Source organism: Nanorana parkeri, unplaced genomic scaffold, assembly GCF_000935625.1.
Source record: "Nanorana parkeri isolate BGI_ZX_2015 unplaced genomic scaffold, ASM93562v1 scaffold77, whole genome shotgun sequence".
NCBI lineage: Eukaryota > Metazoa > Chordata > Amphibia > Anura > Dicroglossidae > Nanorana > Nanorana parkeri.
Window position 1 is genome coordinate 982,215 of NW_017306345.1, and position 25,251 is coordinate 1,007,465.

The window sequence follows — 25,251 nt, forward strand, 5'->3', positions numbered from 1 at the left end:
ATTTTGTAGAGCGTTCATCGAGCGTTGAACGCGCTACAAAACGTTCAGGTGTGAACCAGGCCTAAATCTGGAACTTCAGTCAGTTCTGATGGGTGATGCATGCTTCATCATATGGGCAAGCAGAGTCTTTGTTTTGTCAGAGGCCACAGGCATAGCTTCTTATCTTCCTTTTATTGTATGCAGCACTGTGTGTTATTCCCAAACACATAGCTGCGTGATCTCACTTTCTGCCTCCCCCATTTCCTGCCAACATCTCTTCTTGTTTAACCAGCCTTTTCAGGCCAGATAGGCAAGTTCGTTAGCATTTAAAGAGAAGAAGCCTAGCGCTTGGCTCTCTCTAAAGACTAAAGTATCAGATTTTGGCCAGTTCCTGATGAACTGGCCGAAATTCACACAGTGGGTGCTGTTGTCATCACCCTTCTGTCTGGCATCCTTTGATTCAAGGAGCAGGTTGGAAAATTTTCGGCTGAATGGAGCTGGCAGCCAGTCAGCTTCATGCTCCGTTCAGGTAATTCAATGACAACAGCGGGGGATTCCTCCATCCATGCTTGTAAGCATGGATGTAGGAATCTGTTATATTATCTTTGTTAAGTCGGCAGGTTGAACGAAGAACATATACGTGTATACCCAAGTTAAGACACCATGAACCTTTTTTTTCTAGATGGTAGCTAAAATTATATTCCATATTTTTCCAAAAATCACTAAAATGGCCTAAGCACATGGGGTTTTAATTATTTTCTACCCTATCCAAAACGGAAACAAAATATTTTGGTTATACAAACACTTTAAGGCCTCATTCACACGGGGCACGTCCATGCGGCGTGCATGCCCGTAAACAGGCCGCTCTCAAGAGGGATGGGTGCTGCATCTGATTGTACGCAGCAGCCTGTTCTTCCCTATGGGAGGATGCGGCTGTACCCTGTCATATGCACACCCGAACTTGCACATCTGTGTGGGTCCAGGTTTCCGCACTTAAAAGCACACTGTCTGCATCCAAGTGTGAACACCCGGACCCGCACAGATGTGCAAGTTCGGGTGTGTGTATGACAGCGTACAGGTACGTCCTCCCATGGGGAAGAACAGGCTGCTGCGCGCAATCACACGCAGCACCTGTCCCTCCCTGGATCGGCCCGCTTACGCCTAATTTAAACCTGTATCTATATAAAGAAAAGAAAACATAATTGCTTTTATATGGCAGGCAACCCACAATGTACCATCGTACTTTAACAGTGTCTGCCCACTTTCCTGATACAAATAACATCCTGCAAACAGCATTCACAGAGCTTCAGTGGCACATTGGGCAACCAGGCAGACAGTTGTAGGAAATTGGTTGCATGTTTATTTTAACTACAGTTTTGCATAGTTAATTGACAATTTATGGTATACTTCACAGATTTTACCACTTCTGGGCAATTAAAGCATTTGATAGTCACACATAAAATAAAACCTGTAGCTTACTGACACACAGTGAGATAGTTGAAATATGTTACATACTGTATGTTATATGGTAGGCAGTTGTATAAAAAATGGCTGCATTTTACAGGCAGATCGTTGTCTTTGTTTGAGAATCATAGGCTATGTGTGTTTTTTCATGGTTTAATAATCATTTCCACCTCTAATATCCCCACAGGTAACAGTGTGCTGGGTAGGTGATGAGTCTCTCCATAACAAAGCCCAAATGTCTCGACAGGCAGAGCACGCTGGCATCCGCACTTACTACTTTAGTGCAGAAAACAGAGAAGAGCAAGATTCTTGGGTGCATGCAATGGGGGAGGCATCCCAGGTCCAGAAACTTCCCACTCCAAGGTCAGTTACCCGTCAATAGTATCTGTGTTTAAACATATTTAACTTTTGATTTGGTAGATTTTTCATATATTTGAAAATACAATATTCTTATTGTCCTTTGAGGGGCGCAGGAATAGTAGTATTCATAGACATATGGGTTATATGCAGCTGCAGGAGGTGTACACTGGCAAACAAATGAAAGTTGAAGGTCAGCACCCTTATAACCCCACCCACAGCCATGCTGCCTCAGTTTGACCTTAGGAGGTTGGACGCTCTGCTGAGGTAAACTTCTTTCTATAAATTTTCTCGATTTTTTAGTTTTACTTCAGTTAAGTACAGTGTGTACCACCCTCTGAAGACACCATTGTAAGTAATGCCCCCCGGGGGGTGACAATGTGACAGATGAGTATAACGTGGGCACAGGGCTCTGCTAGTGGCGTCTTCCTTACCACTATGTATTGTTTTGTTTAGCCACAGAGCGCTCTCTAGTTTAACCCCTTCATGACTGAGGCCCTTTTTTCCATTTTTGCACCCATGTTATATTCCACATTTTAGGCCTGAAAATGACGTAAGTGCATGTTCGGTGTACCACAGTTTCTCCTTTTTCCATTTGTAAGCATACCTTGATAAATACGGTTCAGTGAGGGGTAACACTATCACCTCATCCAATCACTATCCAAATCTTGCTGACTCAATCTCTGCAACATTCCAAAATTCCCAAATCCTTAACGAATGGCACCACAAAGATTTTAATTCACTTACTTGTAATCTCCTGCCTTGCCTATTGCAACTCCCTCTTCATTGACCTACCACTACACAGGCTATCCCCCTTTCAGCCTGTCACGAATGCTGCTGCCAGACTCATCCACTTTACCAAGTGTTCGGTATCCACCACCCCTCTCTCCACTGACTCCCATGTGCCCAATTAATAAAATTCAAAATGCTAACAATAATATGCAAAGCCATCTACATCTCTGCCCCAAGCTACATCACCAACCTCATCTCAAAATTTGACCCAAACCTTTCTCTGCGCTCCTCTCAAGGCATCTTGCTCTCTAGCTTCTTCGTTACTTCCTCCTATACTCGCCTCAAGGACTTCTTCAGAGCCTTTCCCATCCAGTGGCACTCCATACCTCAATTATTATTATACAGGATTTAAAAAGCGCCAACAGTTTGCGCAGCGCAGTTTGCGCATAAGGAAGACATTACAATACAATTCAAGACAAGCCGGAAGGCGGGCCCTGACCCTGAGGGCTTACAATATAAAAGGGAGTGGCAAGTGATACGTGAGGAGGTAGCTATGGGGATTCATTGTTTGTGAACTTGATAGTTCAGTGGTTAATTTGAGGTGGGATAGGCTTCCCTGAAGAGATGAGTCTTTAGGGATCGCCTAAAGGCAGTCAGAGTAGGAGATAGATGGACAGGTTGGGGTATGGTGTTTCAGAGGATGGGATAGACTCTAGAGAAGTCCTGGAGGCGAGCATGGGAGGAGTTGACGAGGGACCTGGAAAGCAGAAGGTCTTTGGAAGAGCAGAAGGGACGGTTAGGTGATCCTTTGAGACAAGGTTTGAGATATAGCCGGGGGCAGAGTTGTGGATGGCTTTGTAAGTGGTTGTTAATATTTTATCCTGTGGGCGATTGGAAGCCAGTGGAGGGATTGGCAGAAGGGGGTTGCAGACACTGAACAGTTGGTTAGGTAGATGAGTCTTGCAGCAGTATTCATGATAGACTGAGGGGATAGCCTGTTTAGAGGTAAGCCAATGAGGAGGGAGTTGCAATAGTCAAGACGAGAGATAACAAGTGAGTGGATGAGCAGCTTTGTGGTTTCATTGGTGAGGAAGGGGCATATTTTGGAGATGTTGCAAAGGTGAAGGCGGCAGGATTTGGATAGTGATTGGATGTTGGGCAGAAAGGTGAGAACCGAGTCAAGGATCACACCTAGCACCTCGGCATGCGGGGAGGACTGGATAGTTGTGTTATAAATCTCAAGGCAAAAGTTGGGATGGTGCACATGCGGGAGAACATATCATGAACTAAGTTTTTGAAAGGTTGAGTTTAACCCCTTCGTGACTGACGACGTACAGTGTACGTCGCCAGCATCGGGGCTGTTTAAACAGACTCCCGGCGACTTTTGCCGCCGGGAGTCTGTTTAAACTTGTAGAGCCGACTGTCGGCAATAATACCTCTTATGACCGGAGACTGAACTCAGCTGCAGAAATCCCCTTCAACAAGTCCAAAAAAAACAATCCCTGCACTTCACAAGGTAAAGTATCAATAAGTTTGAATGAGCAAGTGTCAGCAGTAGTACTTGTAATGTTCACTTCACAAACAAGCAGGAAAAGTCAATAGTTTGAATGAGTATGTAACAACTGTGGTAATTACATTACATACTTGTAATGTTCACTTCACATCACAAGGGTATTTATCAATAAGTTTGAATGGCAAGTATAAGCGGTGGTACTCGTAATGTACACTTCACCTACAAGCAGGAAAAGTCAGTAGTTTAAATGAGCATGTAACAGCTTGGATAATCAATACTTGCTGTTAGGTGTAGTCTGCTTAATATGGTCATCTATCCCTGGAGTGGGCAGATTCCTGGCTGTAGAGGCTGGTATAGTGGAGAGCAGAGGTTCAAGTGCAGGATTGCGATGCACTAGAAGTCTAAGCAGCCCAGAAGGATCAGCAGGGTAGGAGGGCTCTGGAAAGTGGCCAGGGAGCGACTTTTCATTAAGGATGGAGAGCGGAGTTCCACAGAGCTTGTCTGGCATCCGCGTCTATTGCAGGAACGCCGGACAAGTAAAACTTTGCGGCTTAAGGAGGGCAAAGCGGCGTGACATTGAGATGTCATTGGAAGCCATGTGAGGTTATAAACTGACCAAGGGAGAAGATGTAGATAAAGAAAAGGGGTCCAAAGACAGAGCCTTGGGGTACCCCTACAGATAAAGAAAGAGGAGGGGAGGAGTTGGATTTGTAGGTGACACTAAAGGAGTGCTTAGATAGGAAAGAGGAGAACCATGAGAGAGCAGAGCCTTGTAGGCCAAGTGAGTGGAGTTTTCTGAGGCGCAGCAGGTGGTCATTAGTGGCGATTGTTTTTGGCAGTTAGTAAGTCATTAGTGAGTTTTAGGGGGGTGGTTTCAGTGGAGTGTTAGGTCCCATTCACACGTAGCGATTTATCGCGGCGATATTGCACATTTTTGCCGCGCGATATCACGAGAAGTCGCCGGCTAATGATATTCAATGGAGCTGTCTTAGCTCCATGTCGCGCATTGCAAGTCGCTTCTACAGGACCCTTTTTTCGGCGGATTTTGCGCGATTTTGCTTTTTTTCTAATGGAGCCTGACGGAGAAGGTCGCGCTACCGTCGCTGGAACGTCGCCCTGAAAGTCGCGCTATCCCGGCCGCTGCAAAAGGTATGTCGCTACGTCTGAATGGGGCCTTAAGGTGAAAGCTGGACTGTAAGGGGTCAAGAAGGTTGTTATCAGTGAGGTGGCGGCTCAGGCATCTGTAGATAAGGCACTCTAGGAGTTTGGAGGTGAAGTGGAGTACAGAGATTGTTAAGGTTGGTAGGATCCAGTGAGGGATTTTTTTGGTATTGGGGTGACCAGTGCATGTTTTAGCAGGGAGGGAAAGAGTAAGAGAGTGTAGAATAGAGCAAGAGGGTGACGAATTGGTGGTGAGGGAACAGGGCCCAGGGGGCAAGTGGTGAGGTGGGTGTCAGAGAGAAGCGTTGTATCTTCCTCTATGGTGACAGGATCAAAAGAGGAAAGTCACAAGTGTGTTGGTGGGTCTGGTACATTAACAGGGGAAGGTGACTGGACAATGGAGATCTGATACCGAATTGTATCTTATTTTGTTTTTGAAATTAATTGCAATGTCCTGGGCAGTGAGTTAGTTAGTGGGTGGAGGGGGTGAGGGACATACAGTAGTAGAGAGTTAAAAGTAGAAAAGAGCTGACGAAGACTAGATAAGAGTGTGTTAATGAAATGAGAGTGACAAAATAAGTCTGTTTGGCAGCACGGAGGGAGGAATTATATTTTAGGGGGGCAGTTTTATAAAGGGTGAAGTCTTGCAGAGACCTAGTTTTCCACCACAGCCACTCAAGAGCGCGGATATGTCTTTTAAGATGTCTGGTTTCTTCGGTTTTCCACTGTTGTAGTGGACGTGGCCAAGGTCTGCGTGTAGTGAGGGGAGCCAAGGTGTCTAGGGAGGATAAGAGCGGGCTGTTGTAGACAGAAGTAGCCAGGTAGGACAGAGGTTAGATTTTGTCATAGAGGTAGTCCGCTTATCTCCCATTCTCTCCACCTTTAGGCAATCCTACAGGAAAGCCTACCCCACTTTCACATAATAACTGTACTTTCACTTCTTCATCAGTTCATCCCTCAGAGTTAATGCCTTTTGTATTGCTTGCCCTTCCTACTAGATTGTAAGCGCTCAAGAGCAGGGTCCTGCTAACACTCTGTATTGAATTGTATAGTAACTGTACTGTCTCCCTTCATTTCATAAAGTGCTAGACAAACCGCTGGTGCTATATAAATCCTGTATGATAATAATAATTCTGGTATATGACGTTGATCAAATTACTTTGCATGTGGCGCTTAGAGATATAAGTGATGTCAGTCAGATGCATAACTGTGTCAGTTAGCTGCAGTTTCAGATCAGGAGTACATTCAGTCTCTAATAGCTCAATGTGTAAGTATGCCTCTGTAAGTGGCAACAATATCCTGAAAAGTGATATTGACTACCTGCTGTCCGGCCGTTGTAATTAAACGCTAGGCGGCGGGCACGAGCGGGAAGCCGGCTTTGAATGTAAACAGCCAGCGATGGCTGTTTGCATACAAGCGTTCGGGCGTCTGTAGAGATGACCGATCGCTTGTAATATCCGGTCGGATGTGCGGCCCCTCCCTCTGTCGGCACCGCTGCTGGCCATCCCGGGCTCCGCTGTTCCCGGTGTGAGCCCGGGACCAGCACAGCAGCTCTGCGGCCGGAGATCAAACGGAGCTCAGTACACGAGCTCCGTTTGATCTCCTCTCCTCTTCTGAATGCAGGCAGTGATGTGTATTACATCACTGCCTGCATTCAGTGTCACTCTCCGGTAAAGAAACCGGAGAGAAGCTGGTGAAGCAGGTCTCTGCTTCATCAGCTTCTCTGGGGGTCTCTAGGTGACATTAGGGGTCTTAAGACCCCTGATGTCTCCATAAAGAGGACCTGTCACTGCAAATTGGCTATCACATAGGGAGCTTGCTTTCTCCCTATGTGATAGCAATAAAGTTCAGTGGGAAAAAAAAAGGTTTAAAAAAATCTGTTACAAAAAAAAAAAATCACATATCAAAGCAATTAAAAAAAAATAAAAAATTAAAGTCCTCCGCCCCCACACGCAAACATGCGTCAAGCCCGCCTACGTGAGAAAACGCCGATTACATCCATTGCGCGGCACATGTTACATATCGCCGCGAACGTCGGAATGAGAGCAATAATTCTAGGGTCATCAATCACTGATAACACTAAACTGATGAGCGGTAAAAGCTTTTAAAGCGTCGGCTATGGTCAATTTTGAGTATAGTAGTTTTTTGCAATTTAACGGGTGCGCACAATTTTAAAGCTTGACATGTTTGGTGTCTATTTACCCGACGTGACCCCATCTTTTATATTTTACCAAAAAATTGGGTAATAATAAACATAACGTAGGGAGAACAGGTTTTTTTTCAAAATTTTCGGTACTTTTTTTATTATACAGTAAAAAAACAAAACCTCTAGTGGTGATTAAATACCACCAAATGAAAGCTCTATCTGTCCCCAAAAAATGTTATAAAATTCATTTCAGTACAGCGTTGCATGACGGAATAAATGTCAGTAAAAGTACTGCAGAGCTGAATACTGAAAAATGGCCTGGTCAGGAAGGGGGTATAAACACCCCGGTTAGCCACCTCCTGACATGAACCTTGTAGATGAGGGTGGGCGTTTTAAAAAAGTCCTTCCACACCCCCACTCGTGTGTGCCACACAAGTGGGAAAACTTTGAAATGTAAACTGCCGGCGATGGCTGTTTAAATACAAGCGTTCCAGGGGCTATAGAGCCGCCCGATTGCTTGTATTTTGCGTTCGGGCATCCGCCACCACCGGTCCCAAACTCCGCGGTGCCCAGGACCGTCACAGCAGCTCTGTGACCAGAGATCAAAAGGAGTACACGATCTCCCTCTAAGCTCCTCTCCGGTGTCAGAATGCAGGAAGTGACGTATATTACATGACTTCCGCATTCAGCTGTCATTCCTGGCTACAAAAGCTGTAGAGAAGCTGGTGAAGCAGATCTCTGCTTTATCAGCTTCTTTGAGGGTCCCTAGGTAACATTAGGGGTCTTAAAGACCCCTGATGTCTCCATAAAGAGGACATGTCACGTAAATTGGCTATCACATAGGGGGCTTGTTAGCTCCCTACGTGATAGCAATAAAGTTACGTTTTAAAAAAAATAATAAAGAGGCATAAAAAAACTAAAATCACATATAAAAAAAATTGACACAAAAAAATGTAAAAGTCCGCCACCCCCACATATACACGCAAACATGCGCTGTGTGCGCCTACGTGTGAAAACAACAATTGTGCCCATTGCGCTGCGCATGTTACATATCACCACGAGTACAAGCAACAATATTAGGGCCATCAGTCACTGTTAACACTAAACTAGTGAGCGGTAAAAGCTTTTAAAGCGTCGCCTATGGCCAATTTTGGGTATAGTAGTCCTTTGCGATTTCGCAGGCGCACGCAATTTTAAGGCTTGACATGTTTGGTGTCTATTTACCCGACGTGACCCCGTCTTTTATATTTGCCATGGAAGAATCACACAGCAAAAATGTAAAAAGTGCGTCAGTCATTAACAATCAGAAACTAAAAACAAGCTCAGTCTGAAGGGGTTAATATAAAAATCCAAGTACAGTATTTTGTTTGATTCCAGTAATGATCCTGTTCAAATGTTACCATTATCCATGCCCTACCTACCTTGAAAATATAAAATATATGTAAGAAGAAAAAGAAAAGTGGAGGGAGAAGGAAATATAAAAAATAGCAAGGGGGTGGTGGGGGGTGTAACGGGTACAACTAACTGAGGTTTTGCCTCTTTACAAACCACCCGGAGACCTCAAAAAAAGGAGGTTCCAGGAATGTAAACCTGGTGGGAGGTAAGAAGGAACAGAGGTCTCGGAGCGGATAGCAATCTCTGTGTCACGACTTTAAGAATAGTAAGTAAGATCTTCAAAAAACAGCATAACATTCAATATAAGGAACATAGTTTCAGGATACAGAGCCAAGCGGAAGAATAACAGGAGAGTGTATAGGTAGATACATGGAGACCAGCCCCTCGTGAGTATAACGGGTTCAAGGAAGTGGGATGTCCAGAAGTCTAGGACCAGTCAATTCCAGGTATTATCCAACAAAGAACAAGTAAATAAAAACAGAACTACAATAAAACTAGATCATAGGACAATCATGAGATTGTCTCCAGCATTTAGCAGAGACATCCAAAGGATACAGTTGGGATAGGCTAGAAAGAGCAACAAAACGGTCTACTGCCACAGGAGCATCAAGAGTGCCAGCCCCAGAGGGTGGCTCGACCAATGCCAAATCTGCAGTAATGGGACTAGCGTCTCTAGGCAGGCTAATATGGCCCCACCTCATGTGGCCAGTGAGTCTAACATGGGCATGCCATCCCTAACTCCCAACCCCATCCGAGGGCATAGTCCAGAGAGAGGTGCGGCAAACACCGGCAACCCTGCTGACATCAACATCCGGATCACCTTCTGTCTTTGAACAGGAAAACCTTCAACATACAGTAGCTAGAGGAAAGTCTTTTGAACACCAAGTCAACAGGCGAATATGGTGAATACAAAAAAAAAAAAAGGGAAGGACGAGTCAGCCCATGGGAATAAAGGTGAACTACACCTCTCGGGGAACAATTCCCCGGAAGGTACGTTGCCTGCTCAAATGGAACCTGTGCTGATGAGGAGACACTACCCAGTAATACAATATATCAGCTTAACATGCCAATGGCAGGTGAAAACTCTGCAGGCAATGAGTGAAGAGGACACAAAAGTTCAATTAGTGGAAACATTTTTATATTAGGATTAAACTCTGAAAGTTTTTTTCCAATACTGAATCCAGATTAAAAAACTATACTTATATATGCCCAGCAAAGCATTGCTTTACATTTTTGCCCAGACTGCTTCCAAGTCTCTCAGCTCAACTTCCCTAAACTTCCTGTCCACTACAAGATCACAAAGGACAGAGCAGACTCCAGCAACTGTCCATCTACCAGCTTGGAGAAGGGAGGAGAGGGGGACAGGGGGGAGGGGGTAGCTTAATTTGCTGTGTTTGTGGAGACACACACAGCTTACTAGTACACAAGGGTGACTGCATAGCACTCTGCTTGAGAAAGGAGTCCCTCTAAAACAGGAAATCAGGACCAGTGCTTAGGGGACCAGCTGCAGGAAACCAAAACTCCTAAACATCAATCCTTTTGACTTTAATATCACTTTAACAATCATGTCACTGGCTTTTTTTCCAGCTGTCCCACAAGGGTCAGCTGTTCCTAACTTAGATAATGCATATAACAGCCTGGAAAGATTCCAACTTAATTTTAACAAATACAAAAAAGATATGAGCGGTAGCCCCTCTGTGTCTGCCTTTATGAAGAGCCTGAAGACCACAGTGCAGATCTTAGAAGTCCCTGCAAAAGTGAGTGTCAGCCCAATAATACGAAGTGCTTAAAATTAAAGGAGAATTATGAGGCGAGTGATTTTCACTCAGCTTCATAATCTGAGCCGACCTGTGACAAAAAAAAACTGTCACAGGTCAGCTTAGTAGATCGTGAGAGAACACATACTGTCGCTCGCTCACTTCTCGATCTATCCCTGCAGAGAGCTGTGACTGTCACTCACGGCTACCTGCAGGGATTCCCCCCCTCTCCTGTCCGATCCTCCAGTGCTGACTGGTGAAAAGGACGGGGGGAGGGGGTGGTCACTGCTGGTTCTGCTTCTGGATAGGCAGAGCCAGCTGTCAATCCCGCAGCTGGGTGGATCCAGACAGTATTGTCGGGATTCGTCCCGGCTGCGGCATCTCAGTAAACCTGTAGCTGTAGCTCGCGGTATACTGAGCTTTGGGTCACGGGAGAACGCTAGTTTGTGTTCTCCCGTGACCCTTAGGAGAACTATGGGGACAAGCCCTGACCCCATAGTTCTCCTTTAAGTCAATGTCAGCATGTAAGGTCATGAGCCTGGATTCACTGAAAATTCTGCTAAAACCTGTCCTCTAGGGTTGCAACAACTAATCGACATAATCGATTATAATCGATTATTGAAAAAGTTGTCAACTTTTTCAATAATCGATTAATCGGCTTCCGATCTACACTTGCTTTTACAGTCTTATACAGTGGCTGGTCTAATCTTTAAAAGATCTTCTCCCCAAAAGTGCTTTGGGGTACATCAGAGTATTTCTACTTTATGGAAAGAGTAGGAAATGGTTAAAACCCCTCCTTATTCCTTTTGGAAGATTTCCCCTCTATTGTTACAGTGATACACGTATTCTTTCAATGTCTAAATACCTTATGTGGATTACTAATAGTCACTGTACTGAAACAATGTGAATTCTAAGGTTAAGGGACACAGTAATACTGTATTTTAAAATCTGTTGCTTTGTTTTATCTACTTCTCTGCTCTGCAGTGGTAGTTAAAATTCTAAAGTGACAACATCTAAATTATTTTCAAACACAATACCACAATTTGAAATAATTTTATCTGTCAATAGGTGTTTTCAGCTCCTGTAAAAACACATAAACATTGATATGATTAATAGGTGATCTCAATATCATTTTTGTTTTTTAGACTAGAGAGGAAGGACAGTGAAAATATACCACCTGCCAGAGATCAAGATCCAGAAACACGAAGCCGTGGGGAAGGAGATGGAAGAGGTTCTGAAAAGTTGGAGAGGAGATCTGAAAGTAACCAGTTAACCAAAGTTAATGGTTCAGGGGCTTCATCTGAAAGAATCGCAGACCTGGATCTCCCAAGACATTTACTTGAAGGAGAGCACCCTATGCAACCAAATGGATGGAGTTTTGCCCCTTCACCAGTTCGACCAGCAAGTAAAGCTTTTCCAGAAGGAAATGGGCAGCGGGCAAACCTGCCGCGTACACACCCAGAAAAACTGGCACAGAGACAAAATTCTATGTCACAGCTGCAGCAGTGGGTCAATCTACGTAGATCTGCTGTTCCTACAGAAGAATTGCAAAGGTCAATTTAGATCATGTCTATTGGAAAGTAGTGGCTGTAAATGTATTAATGTTATCATTTAGTATGGGACATAGGATCAGTAGTTACTCTGATACGATTTAGTTATAGTGCTTCCTTCAGAAGGTTTGGACACTGGTAAACAAAAAAAAAAACAGCGACAATATAACCCCGGCTTCAGCTGTCATGCATCAGTTTTTTGCTAGTGGCCTAGGAGGTTGACACTTCAAGGAAAACTCTGTCTATTTGTTGATTGCACATCACAGGACACAAGGAGTTAATCTCGAAAACAGTAGGTTATGCAGTTACTTGCAGGTGATTGGACACTGTCAAATCTATCAAAGCTGCAGGAACAGCCCTGCATAATCCTTCCAACTCCTAATGTGCCTCAGTTTTTTTGCTAGTGTTCTTAGGTGATGGGCACCTTCTCGGACCTCTAAGAGAGGCACACTCTCTATTTTTCATTTTTTGCTACTCTTTTTATGCACACGTATTTGAAAAATTTACATAATGCTGCATCATGCCACTGCAGAACCTATATCAGCTATCCAAATCTGTTGTCTTCTTAGCAGTGTTATGTCAGTCCGTACCTGGACCCTGCCAGACAAGACACAGGATCAGCTTGTAATGTGCTAAGTCAATAGACCCTGCATTTGGCACCCTCCATGGCACTCTGTGCAGTGTGTGGTTAGTTGCAGGGTGCTTGAAAGGTCCAGGGCCATGATCCATCTTGGTGGAGCCCTGACCCTGAAGACCTTCCTAGGAGGCTATGCCAACCTGGTGGACAAAGCATGTATAGTATGTCTCCTTTTATCTCTGCTGTGACCTTGGTACTCAGACAGCTGCCCAGTCCCATAGTGGGTTCATTTCTGTGTGTGTGTGTGTGTGTGTGTGTGTGTGTGTGTAAAAGCAGTACCTGGGCAAAGCAATAAAATACAGAAGGGTCCCTTGAAGGACTTCTAGAAATTGGTTTTACAGTGAGTACAAAAACCTACTGGACAAAACACAGGTCCACAAGAGAAGACCATCCCTGTGTGTTTTATTGCTTTGCTCTGGTACTGCTTTTTCACACAAAAAACACCAAGTGAAAAGTAGGTTTGCCCAAATGAGTGGGGTTTCAAATGAGTGTGGTTAAGCAATAAAAAATAAACAGTACCCCCCAATTAGGCACTGAGCTTCCAAGTGTGCCCAGTTTTTCATAGTGCCTACCAGAGCCCCTAAAATATATTGGTTGATCAAGGTGTCTCCATATGCCCCTCAATTATATAACGTGCACCCAAGATCACCTACATTTTTCAAATTGCCGCCAAGGTTTCCTCAATTATAAATAGCACACACAAGTGTTCCTCATTAATATACTAATCAGTGTTGCACCCTTCAATTAAGCCCCTTTATTATATTCAGTACTCATCATCTATATGTAATTCCCTTCAATCACTGCTTTGACTCTTATACATAATGATTTTCAGTCAGTGTTGTGCCCCTCTGTTATATATCAGTGCAAGTCCTCTCCTACAGTATACTCAATGCGCAGTTATGTGGAAGAAGACTTCCCCTTCCAGTACTAGCACCAACTTTATCCCTAAACCATACTACAGGGGTAACATTCAGAAACCCTACCTGGGTGCTGGGCACTTTAGTGATCACAATTTAAAGTGTATGTTACCCTAAAAAAAATGTTTTCAAATATGTACAGTCGCTCATGGTAGAAGCCTCACTGTCAAAAAAGCATCTGATTGTAGTGTACAACAGAGGTGATGATGAGAGGAGGAACGCCATTCTAGAATGTGTTCATCACTTGTCAGTAGCTCAGCGTACACAGCACGGAATGTACTTTCCAACTGTGTATGACACCTAAGTGCCCACCCTCTTTTGAAACTGATATGCCCCCGGCTAACAGGAAAAAAGGAATATACACAAATAAAACTTTGTGAAAAGGTACTAAATATTTTTAATTTAAAAATAATTATTGTGATTATGGTATCTAAATAATATTTACTGTTTTACTATGACCTTTACTTGATGTGTAAGCACAAAGAAAATCCTTAGGATGCCCTGCTGCACTCCTTACCGAAGAACCTCTGAAGGTGGGTGCTGAAGTGATTGGGGATGGCACTGCGGGCATCAAACGTAGAACAAAAATGTCACCAGCACACCAAACAATGTGGTCGAGTGTTCGTCTTTTATTGATGCATAATGTCACATTGAAGCAATGTTTAGGGGCCGCGCAGGGTCCCCTTCATCAGGCGCAGTGTCACAAGAGCAACATAAAGCGAGCCTGTATGAGTCAGTTAGTCATAGGTGCCCAAGAACAGGTGTAACCATTGCCCAAACCACGAGACACAAGCCGTGCGGCTGAATGTGGTTTCAGGGGCTCCTCCCCCTTCGCTCTGTAGAGAAACACGTTCAATCGCACGGCTTGTGTCTCGTAGTTCGGGCTGGGTGAGTTCCTGATGTGCACTCACAGCAATGGTTACAGTATATCTGCTCTTGGGCACGTATGACTTACAGGCTTGCTTTATGTTGCTCTTGTGAGTATAATCTATTCTTTCCTTTTACACACAATAAAGGATTATTGCACCAGAGAGGTGCTTTTCTTTGTGCTTATTCCTTATAGAATACCATGGTCTCTTTGACTGGTAAAGGGCTGTCACCTAGTGGGGGATTCAGATACTGCAAGTGAGATCTGACAGTGATGCTTTTGCGCTGGTGGACGTTTTTACACATATTTACTTGATGTGGGTTCAGATATACTTTAAGTAGGCGGAGTACACTTCTTCATTCCACTCTTCATTTGCTAGCACATCACCTGACCTAAGTCAGCTCCAGATTGACTTCCAGCTCAGCTAATGTGTCCATAGAAAACAAACCTTCTTCCTCCTCTTCTGCCAGTGCCAGTCCTTATTCCAAGCTAAGGTATTAAAAGTGGGATGCTAGGATTTTCTGCTAAGAATCGGGACCATTATACAGAAATCAGGATAGTTGGGGAACTGAGCTTTTAGAAACAATTCTTTAGTATCAATTATGGAGAATAGCATAAAAGGTTGGCTTTGTTACATGGCCAGTGCAGCAGAGAGAATGATCTTTTTCTGTTATCAGTTAGAGAACTGTCTCTGTGTAACTTCATTGCGTTATGGTTTTTATGGTTCTGGTGATGCACCGATACCGATACTAGTAATGCTCAAATGCTCCGATACCTTCCCCCATACCGGAATTTCCGGTCAGAGGAAGATTTCCTCTGACCGACAGTGTCGTAGGGGAACATGGAGCCAGCTTCCTGGGCAATCAGCATTGAGCCGGCCGAAACAGCCAGGGCCCTCGCTGATTGGCCGGCGAAGCCGGCTTCCTAGCCAATCAGCATCCAGCTGGCCGAACAGCCGTCTCCTTGCTGATTGGCCAGCGCAGCCGGCTTACCGGCCAATCAGCATGAAGCCGGCCAATCAGCAGGGAGCCGGCTTCTCGGGCAATCAGGAAGCCGGCTTCCCGGGCAATCAGGAAGCGGGGCGGCATGTCATTACTCGATATCGGCAAGTACCGAAACCAAAATATCAGTACTCGTACTTGATACCAAAAAAAAACGTATCGGTGCATCCCTAGTTTTTACAGTGCGTGTTCTGTGAATACAAATAAATTTTGTGTTTTTATACAGCCCTAACAGATATTTGCCAGGACCGCACGTTATTCCTGGATACTACCCTCAGTACTCTTCACAATATCCTGATGGCTATCAGTACTACACTGAGGCAGGATCACGGCCTGACAGCATTTGCTCTATGTCTGCTTTTGATAGAGACATACCACGGTGGGCCGTGGAGGACAGGCAACAGATGTTCCACAGTAGGCCATCATATGAGCCACGGGAGTGGAAGGACCCTGGTGTTTATGGACGTCCAGTAGAACTATGGGCTCCTCGCCCAGCTTTGTACTACCAGGAGGCTGATGCAGTTTGTGGATCTCTCCGTCGCCTCTCGCTACAGCCTCGTTCTCGCTCAGTACCACGCTCTCCAAGCCAGGGGACATACAGAACTCGTCAGAGAGTCTGTTCTCCTGTACGCTCCCCTAGTGCACGATTTGAACCTGGGTCTCGGGATGAGAGCTTTGGGGATCCATCTGCTTATACCATGAGACGTTCAATCAGTTCTCCAAAAGTGAGTATTTTACGAATCATTTAAACACATTGTATGCTGTTTTCAGTTACAGAAAATATGAGAAATTTTCCATATCCTGCAAATTACATTTAATAATGCCATATACTGGAAAAATGCATCCTGAAAAATTCATTAAATTTTCCAGCTAATTCGAAAAATGGGGAATGCAGTGGAATAATTAGCAATAATGTATACTCTTTGTCAGAATATAATACATTTGCTCTTTAAGCTTTAAGTTATTTCTGAGGTGTATGCCATTTGAACTTGTATATTGAACGATATAGGGCCTATTTTCTGTTTTCCTGCTGTAAAACATTTTAAATTGACAGGTTCATCTATGTGCTGCAGTTTAGCTAGTCTTTGATGGGAAGCTATAAAGGCCTGTTCACACATGTAGGTGTGTACCATAATCTTTGCCAGCCATCACCTTATCAATTTGTTATAGGTACAGTGAGTATAAACAAGGGGTAAATAAAAACTATAATGGTTTAGGGTCAATATTTTTTTTCAAGTTTATACATGTTTTAAACTAAGTTGTCGGATTTCTCTGTAGGATAGGTAGGATGATTCACTCCTGTGACTCATTTGCATGTGTAATTTCAGCTTGAGCTGTTAAATTTTGCAAACAGGCTTTCCCTTCATCATTCATGGAGAGACACAGCAGCATTCAAAGATCAGTGGTTTAATATTGACACCTGCAAGTGGAGGATGCTAGGTACAACAAAAGTGAAACCTAAGGTGTCAATCCAACTAGTGGCTTAGCGTATGCCAAAGGGTAGTTAAAAACACAACATGTGTCGTACATCTCTACCATACATGTACATTTCCCCACTTTTTATACTTTTAAAGACCCTGCAAATACAGAAAAAAACCTGTTGCTGTACTAGAAATAAATTCAGTGTTTAAACCCTTTTATGTGCTGACAACACAGCATTTTTTTGGACTAAGTGTTATCAGCCCTCCCAGTTGTCTTTTGCTAATGTACTTAACCACTCACACTCTTAGATCTCAACAACTGAAAGGCTAATAGTTCTGTAGTTCAAAATAAGAACTAGGAGTATGGTTGCCACCTGTCCAGGATTCACCCGGACAGTCCGGGTTTTGAATGCCGTGTCCGGGTTTCATGGCAGCAGAAACCCAGACACAAGATGTCAGGCAGAGAGGGGCAACCAAAATTAAGATAGGGGCTACTGGCCCCCCACTGAAAATAGTCTCAACTGTGATATTTACATATGAATGGGTGGCACTATTACATATGAATAAGCAACCCTAACTAGGAGGTGTCTTTGAGGTAGTACAAGATGTGTGCAGATGACACAGGTCAACAGTTTTTCTTATGCACAAGCAGATATCAAGCTTTAAATACTATATTAAACAAGTCTAAAGGGAGCAAAAAGGGTTAATTGTTAGAGTTTACATACACTTTAAAACCACGTCTGCTAGAGAGCTCCATTTTTTCCAGGTGTCCTGGGAGGAAGGTTCATCTTCCTCCCACTTCCTCTCATCTTCCTGTCACCTTTTTTGGTGTGTTTTTTTTTGTGGTGTCTTGTTTCTTCCTTTTGGCTGCTAACCTTCAAACAGCTGACTGGGTGACAGACTGTCCTAGAATTTTGTAGTCCCCATCGTAATAGCCCTGAATAAAATACAGCTGAGGTGCTTGCACCGGAGAATGCATATGACTGGTGATCTCTGACTGCCTGTCACAGTACTTCCCTCCATGCTTCAGACTCCAGACCATTTTTCAGGATACCAGACTGCAGTCCCAAGCCACCCCATATACTGCAGTTCTGGTGGGAGAGAGTGTGCTGGAGGTGGAAGTCTCTCCTTTGCTATCTGGCCAGATTTGTATGCAGCGGTCTTGTGGTAGTGATCTGTGGTAGAATTTCTTTGTAGCAGCTGCTATTTGACATCAGAGCTGCCCATCTCTGCACCCACATCTGGCACACCATTGCTGTTTTTGGAGACCTCCTTGTCCTCTTCAACCCTAGAAATATTTAATACTTCCTATGTGCTCTGAGTCCAGAGCACATAGGAAGCATCCTCTGCTTACTCCTTGCCTTCAGAAAATTCTGATGGGGAGCTCCCAAACCACTCAAGATATTGACATGAAGGTACCTTTGGAAATGGCAGTTCACCTCACCCCTGAATGATGATGAGAAGTCATTGGCTACCTTAGAGAGGTGTGTGATGCTGGTGTGTGATGCTGCCCTAATTACCATGGTTTGGGTGACCCTTAACTTGGAAGACTCGCCTGCCCACGAGCAGAAGTCTGCTCTAGTTTTCAGAACACACAAGTGTAAATGTTCATATAAAGTATTCTCATATTACCCATTCTTTGACAAGTTCATTTAGAAGACATGAAAGATAATCATTTGATTTTCTGAAGTGTTTCTCTGTCTGTTATATTTTCACAGAGGATTTTGTTAAGGAATAGGTGATTCCATTTGTGGTGCATTGTCTTGTGTCTTGACTGAATAAGGCCGCAGTTATCTCAGCAAAAGAGTCCCCCTACATTAAATACCTATCTGGTGCTAGGTGTATGCAAGTGGAACACTGATCTGACCAATGTTGGCTTAGGTATTGGTGTCACAGACAACCACCAATTGGACAAAGTAAAGGATGGAGTTCTGTCACTCCTCTTAACAGATCCAGTCTCAGTACTTTTGTAACACTTCTTTGCCTCGAACACCTGAGAGACTGTTGAACTTGTCGCATTGGAGAGGTTCAGAGGTTTTAATTCAGACCTCTTTAACGTCCTCAAGAAAGTCAGAGATCGTCCAATTCTGGGCCTAAAAGTGCTCAATGCCCTTGTAAAGGTGCTGAAATTCCGTATTGAGTATCTTCACCAAGTGGTTGTGTCTCTCCATCAGGGGGACTCTATCAACATTATGGACGTGCAAGTCCACATTCAGATCTTCCACAGACACTAGTGGTTTCCGCATTTTGTGATGGGGAAAGATCACTGCAAGTTTGTGGCACTCCCTTTTAGCCTAGCATTGGCTCTAAGAGTGTTCATGAAAGTGGTAGCTCTTTTGTAGCACAGGGAGATGCTGCTGAACCCCTGGTGAAAAAGCTCTGGGTGTTGACATCTGGAAAGTGCTTTCTTCCACTTCAGTAAAAGATTGTGACAATGGATGTAAGCTTTACAGCTGGGGAGGTGGGGACCCTGATGGTGCAGGATCAGTGCATGACAGAGGATGCCTGGTTACCTACCATAACCTTGATTGACTTGAGTATTACTCCTTTACTGGAAGGATCACCTCAGAACTCACCTGGTGAGAGTACAGTCAGACAATGCCACAGGCATTTTTCAGTCATCAAGGGGGTGCTGGCTTTCTGCCCAGTGTACTTTACAGACATTGAAAACAGGCAGGTGGACTACCTCAGATCCTGCATCCTAGATAGTGGCCATTACAACAGAGTGTATTTTGACAGATCTGCCTTTGGTGGAGGATGAGAGACATGGAGGTGATGGCATCCTGATGCAGCAGAAAGTTGGGTTCATCGCATGACACGAGACTCATTGACAAGTGTTGACAGATGCTTTTGTTGCTTTGTGGAATTAGCATGATCTGTGTGTTCCCTCTGCTGAAGCTTCTGCATGGCTGCTTCACAGCATAGCATTGGAAGTTATCTCTATCATTTTCATGTTTCCCAATTGTCTTATGAGGGCATGGTACACTAACCTGATCCATAAACTGACAGGTGCCAGTGGACTTGGAAGGCATAATTTGGCTGGTGAGAATCTTTGGGAGTTCACCTCCATTATTTTTGGTTGGTAGGGTTATGTCTTTCTTACAGCAGGGGGTGGATTAATATGTGGTGTTCAGTAGAAATAGGGTACAGATTTCTATTTATAGAAAAGTGGGCAACAATCCTCAAATAATCATTTACTTAATAAAAATATTATTCTCTTCCTTATTTTTCTTTTTTTTCGATCCTGGGTGTAACTCCTTCAAAATATAAAAAAAGCAGCAAATACACTCTAAATGGAGATCCCAAGGAAGAAAACTTTCCATATACATAAAATGTTTAAAAATGTTTAGTATTTATTATTCAACATAATTAATATATAAAACAAAAATAACAGACAAAACTATATCCCCCATAAAGCAAACAACAATATATGATCATGATATCCGTATTAATTTGACATAATCATATGCTAATAAAAGATATCTATTGCACATATTGACCTGACATAACGAAGCATCGGATATCAGGTCAAGACCATCACCCTTGACGCGTTTCATTCCCTTCAGGAACTTCTTCAAACATTCTCCAAATTTCTTCCTCTTTTATCCTGTGCAGCAACACAAGAGAGACCCCTCCCTTTCCTGTCCACACGGGAACACGTCAGGACAGAAAGTCAAACTTGCACTCCACAGTGGAACACAATCCACACTTTTTCAGCATTCCTTGGTCAGCCACTCCCTAGTATGTAGTTTCATTCAGGGGAATGACTCGTGCTTCTCCACCTGCTAGTCCACCTGTTGCTTCCTGCTACCTCAATTTGGACTTTCAGATTTTGCAGAGACCTGCATTCTAAATTTATCTGGATATTGGATATTCCCTTGCTAACTTTGTCGTAGAAGGTAGCCTTCGTGGTGGCTATCACATCAGCACGGCAGGTCCTGGTTGGTGGCCCACAAGGATATATATTCCCCAAAAGGATAATGTGAATTTACCTCCGAAACTGAACTTTATGCTGAAGGTGGTTTTCTCATTTTATCCTTAGTTGAGGTTGAGGAGTGGGTTCATACTTCACTCAGTCTGTCTCTAGTGCACCTTAAGTCAGTTCTTTTTCACTCTGTCCGTCCTTGTTTCACTCCAAGGAAATTGCTCTGTATTTCATGGATGTGGTCTGGACTATCAGAGAATATTTATATGCTACTTCTTCCTTTTGGAACACTGATTCTTTGTGATCCTGAAGGGACCTTGCAAGGGTATGGTGGCTTTGGTCTCTTCTATTTCCCAGTGGATATGGCAGATTATGTCTCATGTTTATGCCTTGAGACATAAGAAAATGACCTTTCCTGTCCGGCCTCAGTGTCTCATCTCTGTAAGGTCTGTCTTACATTTGTGAGGTGGCAACCTAGTCATCTGTGCATATATTTACCAAGGTTTATAACATTGATGTGGCTGCATTGGTGGATGCCTACTTGTAACTGCCCCACTGGTACTAGAATTCTGTTGTGTCCTTCGATAGAAAAAATTGGATTTCTGTACTTATCATAACATTTTCTATTGTTTCCTGGAGAGTCTCAGCTCCCAGCCCTTTGGTTGTGTTTGGCTTATTGCATTTGTTGGGAGTTGGTTTATACTCCTAGTGCTGTGTGCTACTAATTGGAGCTCTCTGGAGGAGGTAGGGTTTACCCACTAAGTGGACTGTCCTCTTCAGTTGCCTTCTTGTTGCACCTAACATCCTCCTATTGCATGTGTCAATATAAACCTATTGGCTCTTCAATGCTGCTGCGTTTCTCCACAAGTTAAAGAAAATAATTTTACAGTGAGTTCAAAACTGTTTTTTTTGGAAGAAAAGTCAACATTGGCTTGTTAAACATGTGAAAAGGAGCCTGGGGATCTCAGAAATAGGAAAAAAAATAGGTAAATAGTTGCAGTTAATATTCACCAGAAAAAATATCTATATCTTTGTTCTAAATATAATATAGAAAATAAATACAAAATTGCTGTAGATCTTCATAAAATCCCTCAGCAGTAGTGATGAGCCAAACATACCCAGGTTAGTTTTGTGGCAGACCCTGCGAACTTTACCTAAGTCGGATGCCAAATCCAAACCCCATTGAAGTCAATAGGAGCCAAATCTTAAAAATCATTAATGGACATAACAGTTGAATGGGCCAGGAGTGGATGGCTCCCTAACAACCAGCCTGAGGGAAGCTGTCACATTTTGCAGTGATAGTATCACTTTCACTGCAGTCAGAGATCTACTTGGCCAAACACCCATTTAATTTGGCGGTTTTCTGAACCTCCCAACAAGCTTAATTCGGTCTGAACATGGTTTCAGACCAAACCCAGAGCTCATCCATACTCAACAGCATAAGATTAACGTCTCTTATTAGATTCCAAGCTATCTGTACACAAAATATTATTATTTTTTCTTTTACATTGGAGAAAAGTAAGGAATTAGGTAAATTATATACCTAGAGAGGTTATATGTTAAGGTGTCTATCTTTTTAGAATGCAGGGGCTAGACATTTTTGATCTCTTCAGCATAATTTCAGTCTTCTTGCCAAGGGCATTGCATTTCATCTCTCCTTAGTGAAAAGTATTCTGTACTTTGGTACAGGTTGTATTTAAAAAAAGTCCCCAACCCCTGAGTGCAGGCAGCCTGAGCTTAGTTATAAAGAGGGTTTTAGCCCTAACCTTACTGCCGACATGGACCTTTTGTCTGCGCATGGGCGCCGCAGCCCCATTTCTATGGGGAGATCATTACTCTGTGCAAGCGCTCTAAACTGTCATTATTAACTCTACCCATAGTTACGAATGGGGCTTCAGTGCACAGAACAAAGAGTTGGCTAAGGCCACGTCGACCATAAGATCGCTGGATCTGGGCTGTATTTAAGTATAAGGCCAGGATGACTGCAATTAGGCACATGGGGGACCTTATTAAAGAAAAACTTCATCAAAGGTGAAGCAGTCCCTTAAAAAAGAACTCCAGGATTTTTTCAAATTAACCCTTGCAGTGGAACTACCTCCTCAATGCAAGGGTTAAGTGCTCGTTTTGGTTTAGGGCCGAAAATAAATTAACCCCACTGCAAGGGTTAAAAAAAATGGAGATCTTTACTCAAAGTGCTTACCCTATTGATATTTTTCTTCAAACTACACACAGTGTTAACAACTACTACTACTACTACTACTACTACTACTACTACTACTACTACTATATATTATACTACATGTGATCAGAAACTCACAACAAATATTTTACTCTAAAAGGATAGAAATAGATTCAAATTTTGATTGTATGCTTCAATGTATAAGCACATATTTTATTTGCCCCTGAGAAAGGGTAAATTAATTGAAATCTATAAAATCTTCAATTTCTTTATTTAGTATGATTATTTAGGAGACAGACGCCCTCTGCCTGCAGGAGTTTACTCTTACAGCTACCCAGCTTCCCCACCTCTGCATGACAAAATGGTAAGTTTTTGATTTGGATTATAGGAGGAAAGCATTTAGATACAGTTCTTTAGATATCTGTAAACTGTTTTGTTTTTTTCTTGTATAATTTTACTCTGTGTAACACTGTAGCCCCTATTGTCTGGTTCTTGTCTGTTATATATGGATTTTGTGCTAACATTGGCTTGATTTACTAAAAGAGTAGATGCTGCTCACCTCGGAAGTCAACGCTTGGTTTGCAAAGTATATGGTCATTTTGCTAAATTAATCTTATTGAATAATGTGATTACTGAACACCCAAACATGTGTGAACCAATTAAAAAAATAGGCTTTCTGAATAGTATATAACAGGACACAGAATTGTATTGTTAGACCGCTGGGTTATACTGCCATCTTCTGGAGATTGGACTCTGGCAAAGCTGTAAAGAACAGCTCCCAGCAAGTCTCAGTGTTTTGCGACTGTCCTGAGGAGATTGATATTTTTCTTTCTGCTCTGAGAGAATCTAACCTTTTTTCCTTTATACATCAGATTTTGTTGTACATACTTTTCCCTACAATCAGGATTGTTAGCTGCTACAAAGCCAATGTTAGCAACTTATGGATTAGCACTCCCCAGCTGAGTCTGGAGAACTGCCTTTTTCGGATTGAACATACACTTTCCTTAATTAATGACCTTGACTCCTTTAGTAAATCAACACCAGTATCTCATCATTGCAGTAATATGCAAAACTGAATATTACCTAAGAGTCTATATCATGGGGTTTTGTTAAAATGTTTTTATATAAGTAATAGTTTTTTTAGATGTGTACACATTCATGTGGACAGACATGTTAGTTCCCTTTAGTGATAGCTATAAAACGTTTGCTATTGTAGAATGTTCTGACATGGCTACTTGTGCTGTCCAGGAAGAAGAAAATAAATGTATTCAGTGTATCGTGTTATCTCATAGTTATGCTGTTTATTTGTATACCATATATACAATTGGGTTAACAGAAGGGTTCTCTTATGACGTTTGTTATTCCAGCAGAACCCCAGGATTTTTTGTATTAACCCTTGCTACCCCTACACTGCAGGGGTTAAGTGCTCATTTCTATCTAGTTGCTAAGATAAAAAAAGATTTACTCACCCAAAGTTCTGAGCTGGCCAGCTGTCATGGCATTCTCTACAGCCTATCCGCTCCGCAGCAGATTGAAATGTTCCTCAGTATCCTCACATCTATGCACAGTGTATAGATGTGATGATTTGCTGGACCTTAGACCGCTGCAGAGGAGCGGGAGAGTTTGGGTGAGTAAATCTTTGTTTTTTGTTTTTTTTAACCTAAACACAAAGTAGCAGTTAACCTTTGCAGGACACTGCTGTCGTTTGCTTGAATGTTTACATCAATTTCGCCCACATTCAGGGACATGACCTGGGTCATGGTGCCTGGTTCTCCCCCCCTCCCCCTGCCATACCAGGCCGCATGCCCGCATTGGGATTGTGCTTTTCCAGGGGAATAAATATGGTGAACATATTTCTGGGAATTCTCTGTGAATAAATATGGTGAACAGATTATGTGGATTGGACCAACATTCACCATATTTATTCTCAGAGAATTTTTGTGCAAGTCATTCTGAATTGAGAAAGCTGGTTGGATGACCAGCGAAACATCTTCAAGAAAAATACAAGTCCAGTTGCCTTGACTTATTTTTTTACATATATACCATGACCTGGATGAATGAGAACCTTCACAGACATATTGCCAAATGTGCCTACATGCTAGTAATAAAAGTCCATTCCTATTTTTAAGCAATGATGAAAGTGATTTTCAAATTAATTCCTGCCATGTTATTTGTAAAATTACTACTAAGCATGTTTAAGGGCCATATGTCTTAAAACAGATTTTTCCCAAAGTCGGTTTTGTATCACC

The 25,251-nt window shown here is 42.9% G+C and overlaps 1 protein-coding gene across 5 annotated transcripts in view; it reads left to right on the plus strand.

Moving 5' to 3' along the window:
- Positions 1 to 25,251, plus strand: part of PLEKHA6 (pleckstrin homology domain containing A6) — a 116,493-nt gene that overhangs the window by 26,044 nt on the left and 65,198 nt on the right. For all 5 annotated transcript variants that reach the window (XM_018576821.1, XM_018576822.1, XM_018576824.1 and 2 more), the window contains exons 6-9: positions 1,631 to 1,806; positions 11,650 to 12,057; positions 15,704 to 16,202; positions 23,280 to 23,366. In XM_018576821.1, coding sequence (XP_018432323.1) covers positions 1,631 to 1,806; positions 11,650 to 12,057; positions 15,704 to 16,202; positions 23,280 to 23,366 — 1,170 coding nt within the window. The remainder of the gene's footprint in view (positions 1 to 1,630; positions 1,807 to 11,649; positions 12,058 to 15,703; positions 16,203 to 23,279; positions 23,367 to 25,251) is intronic.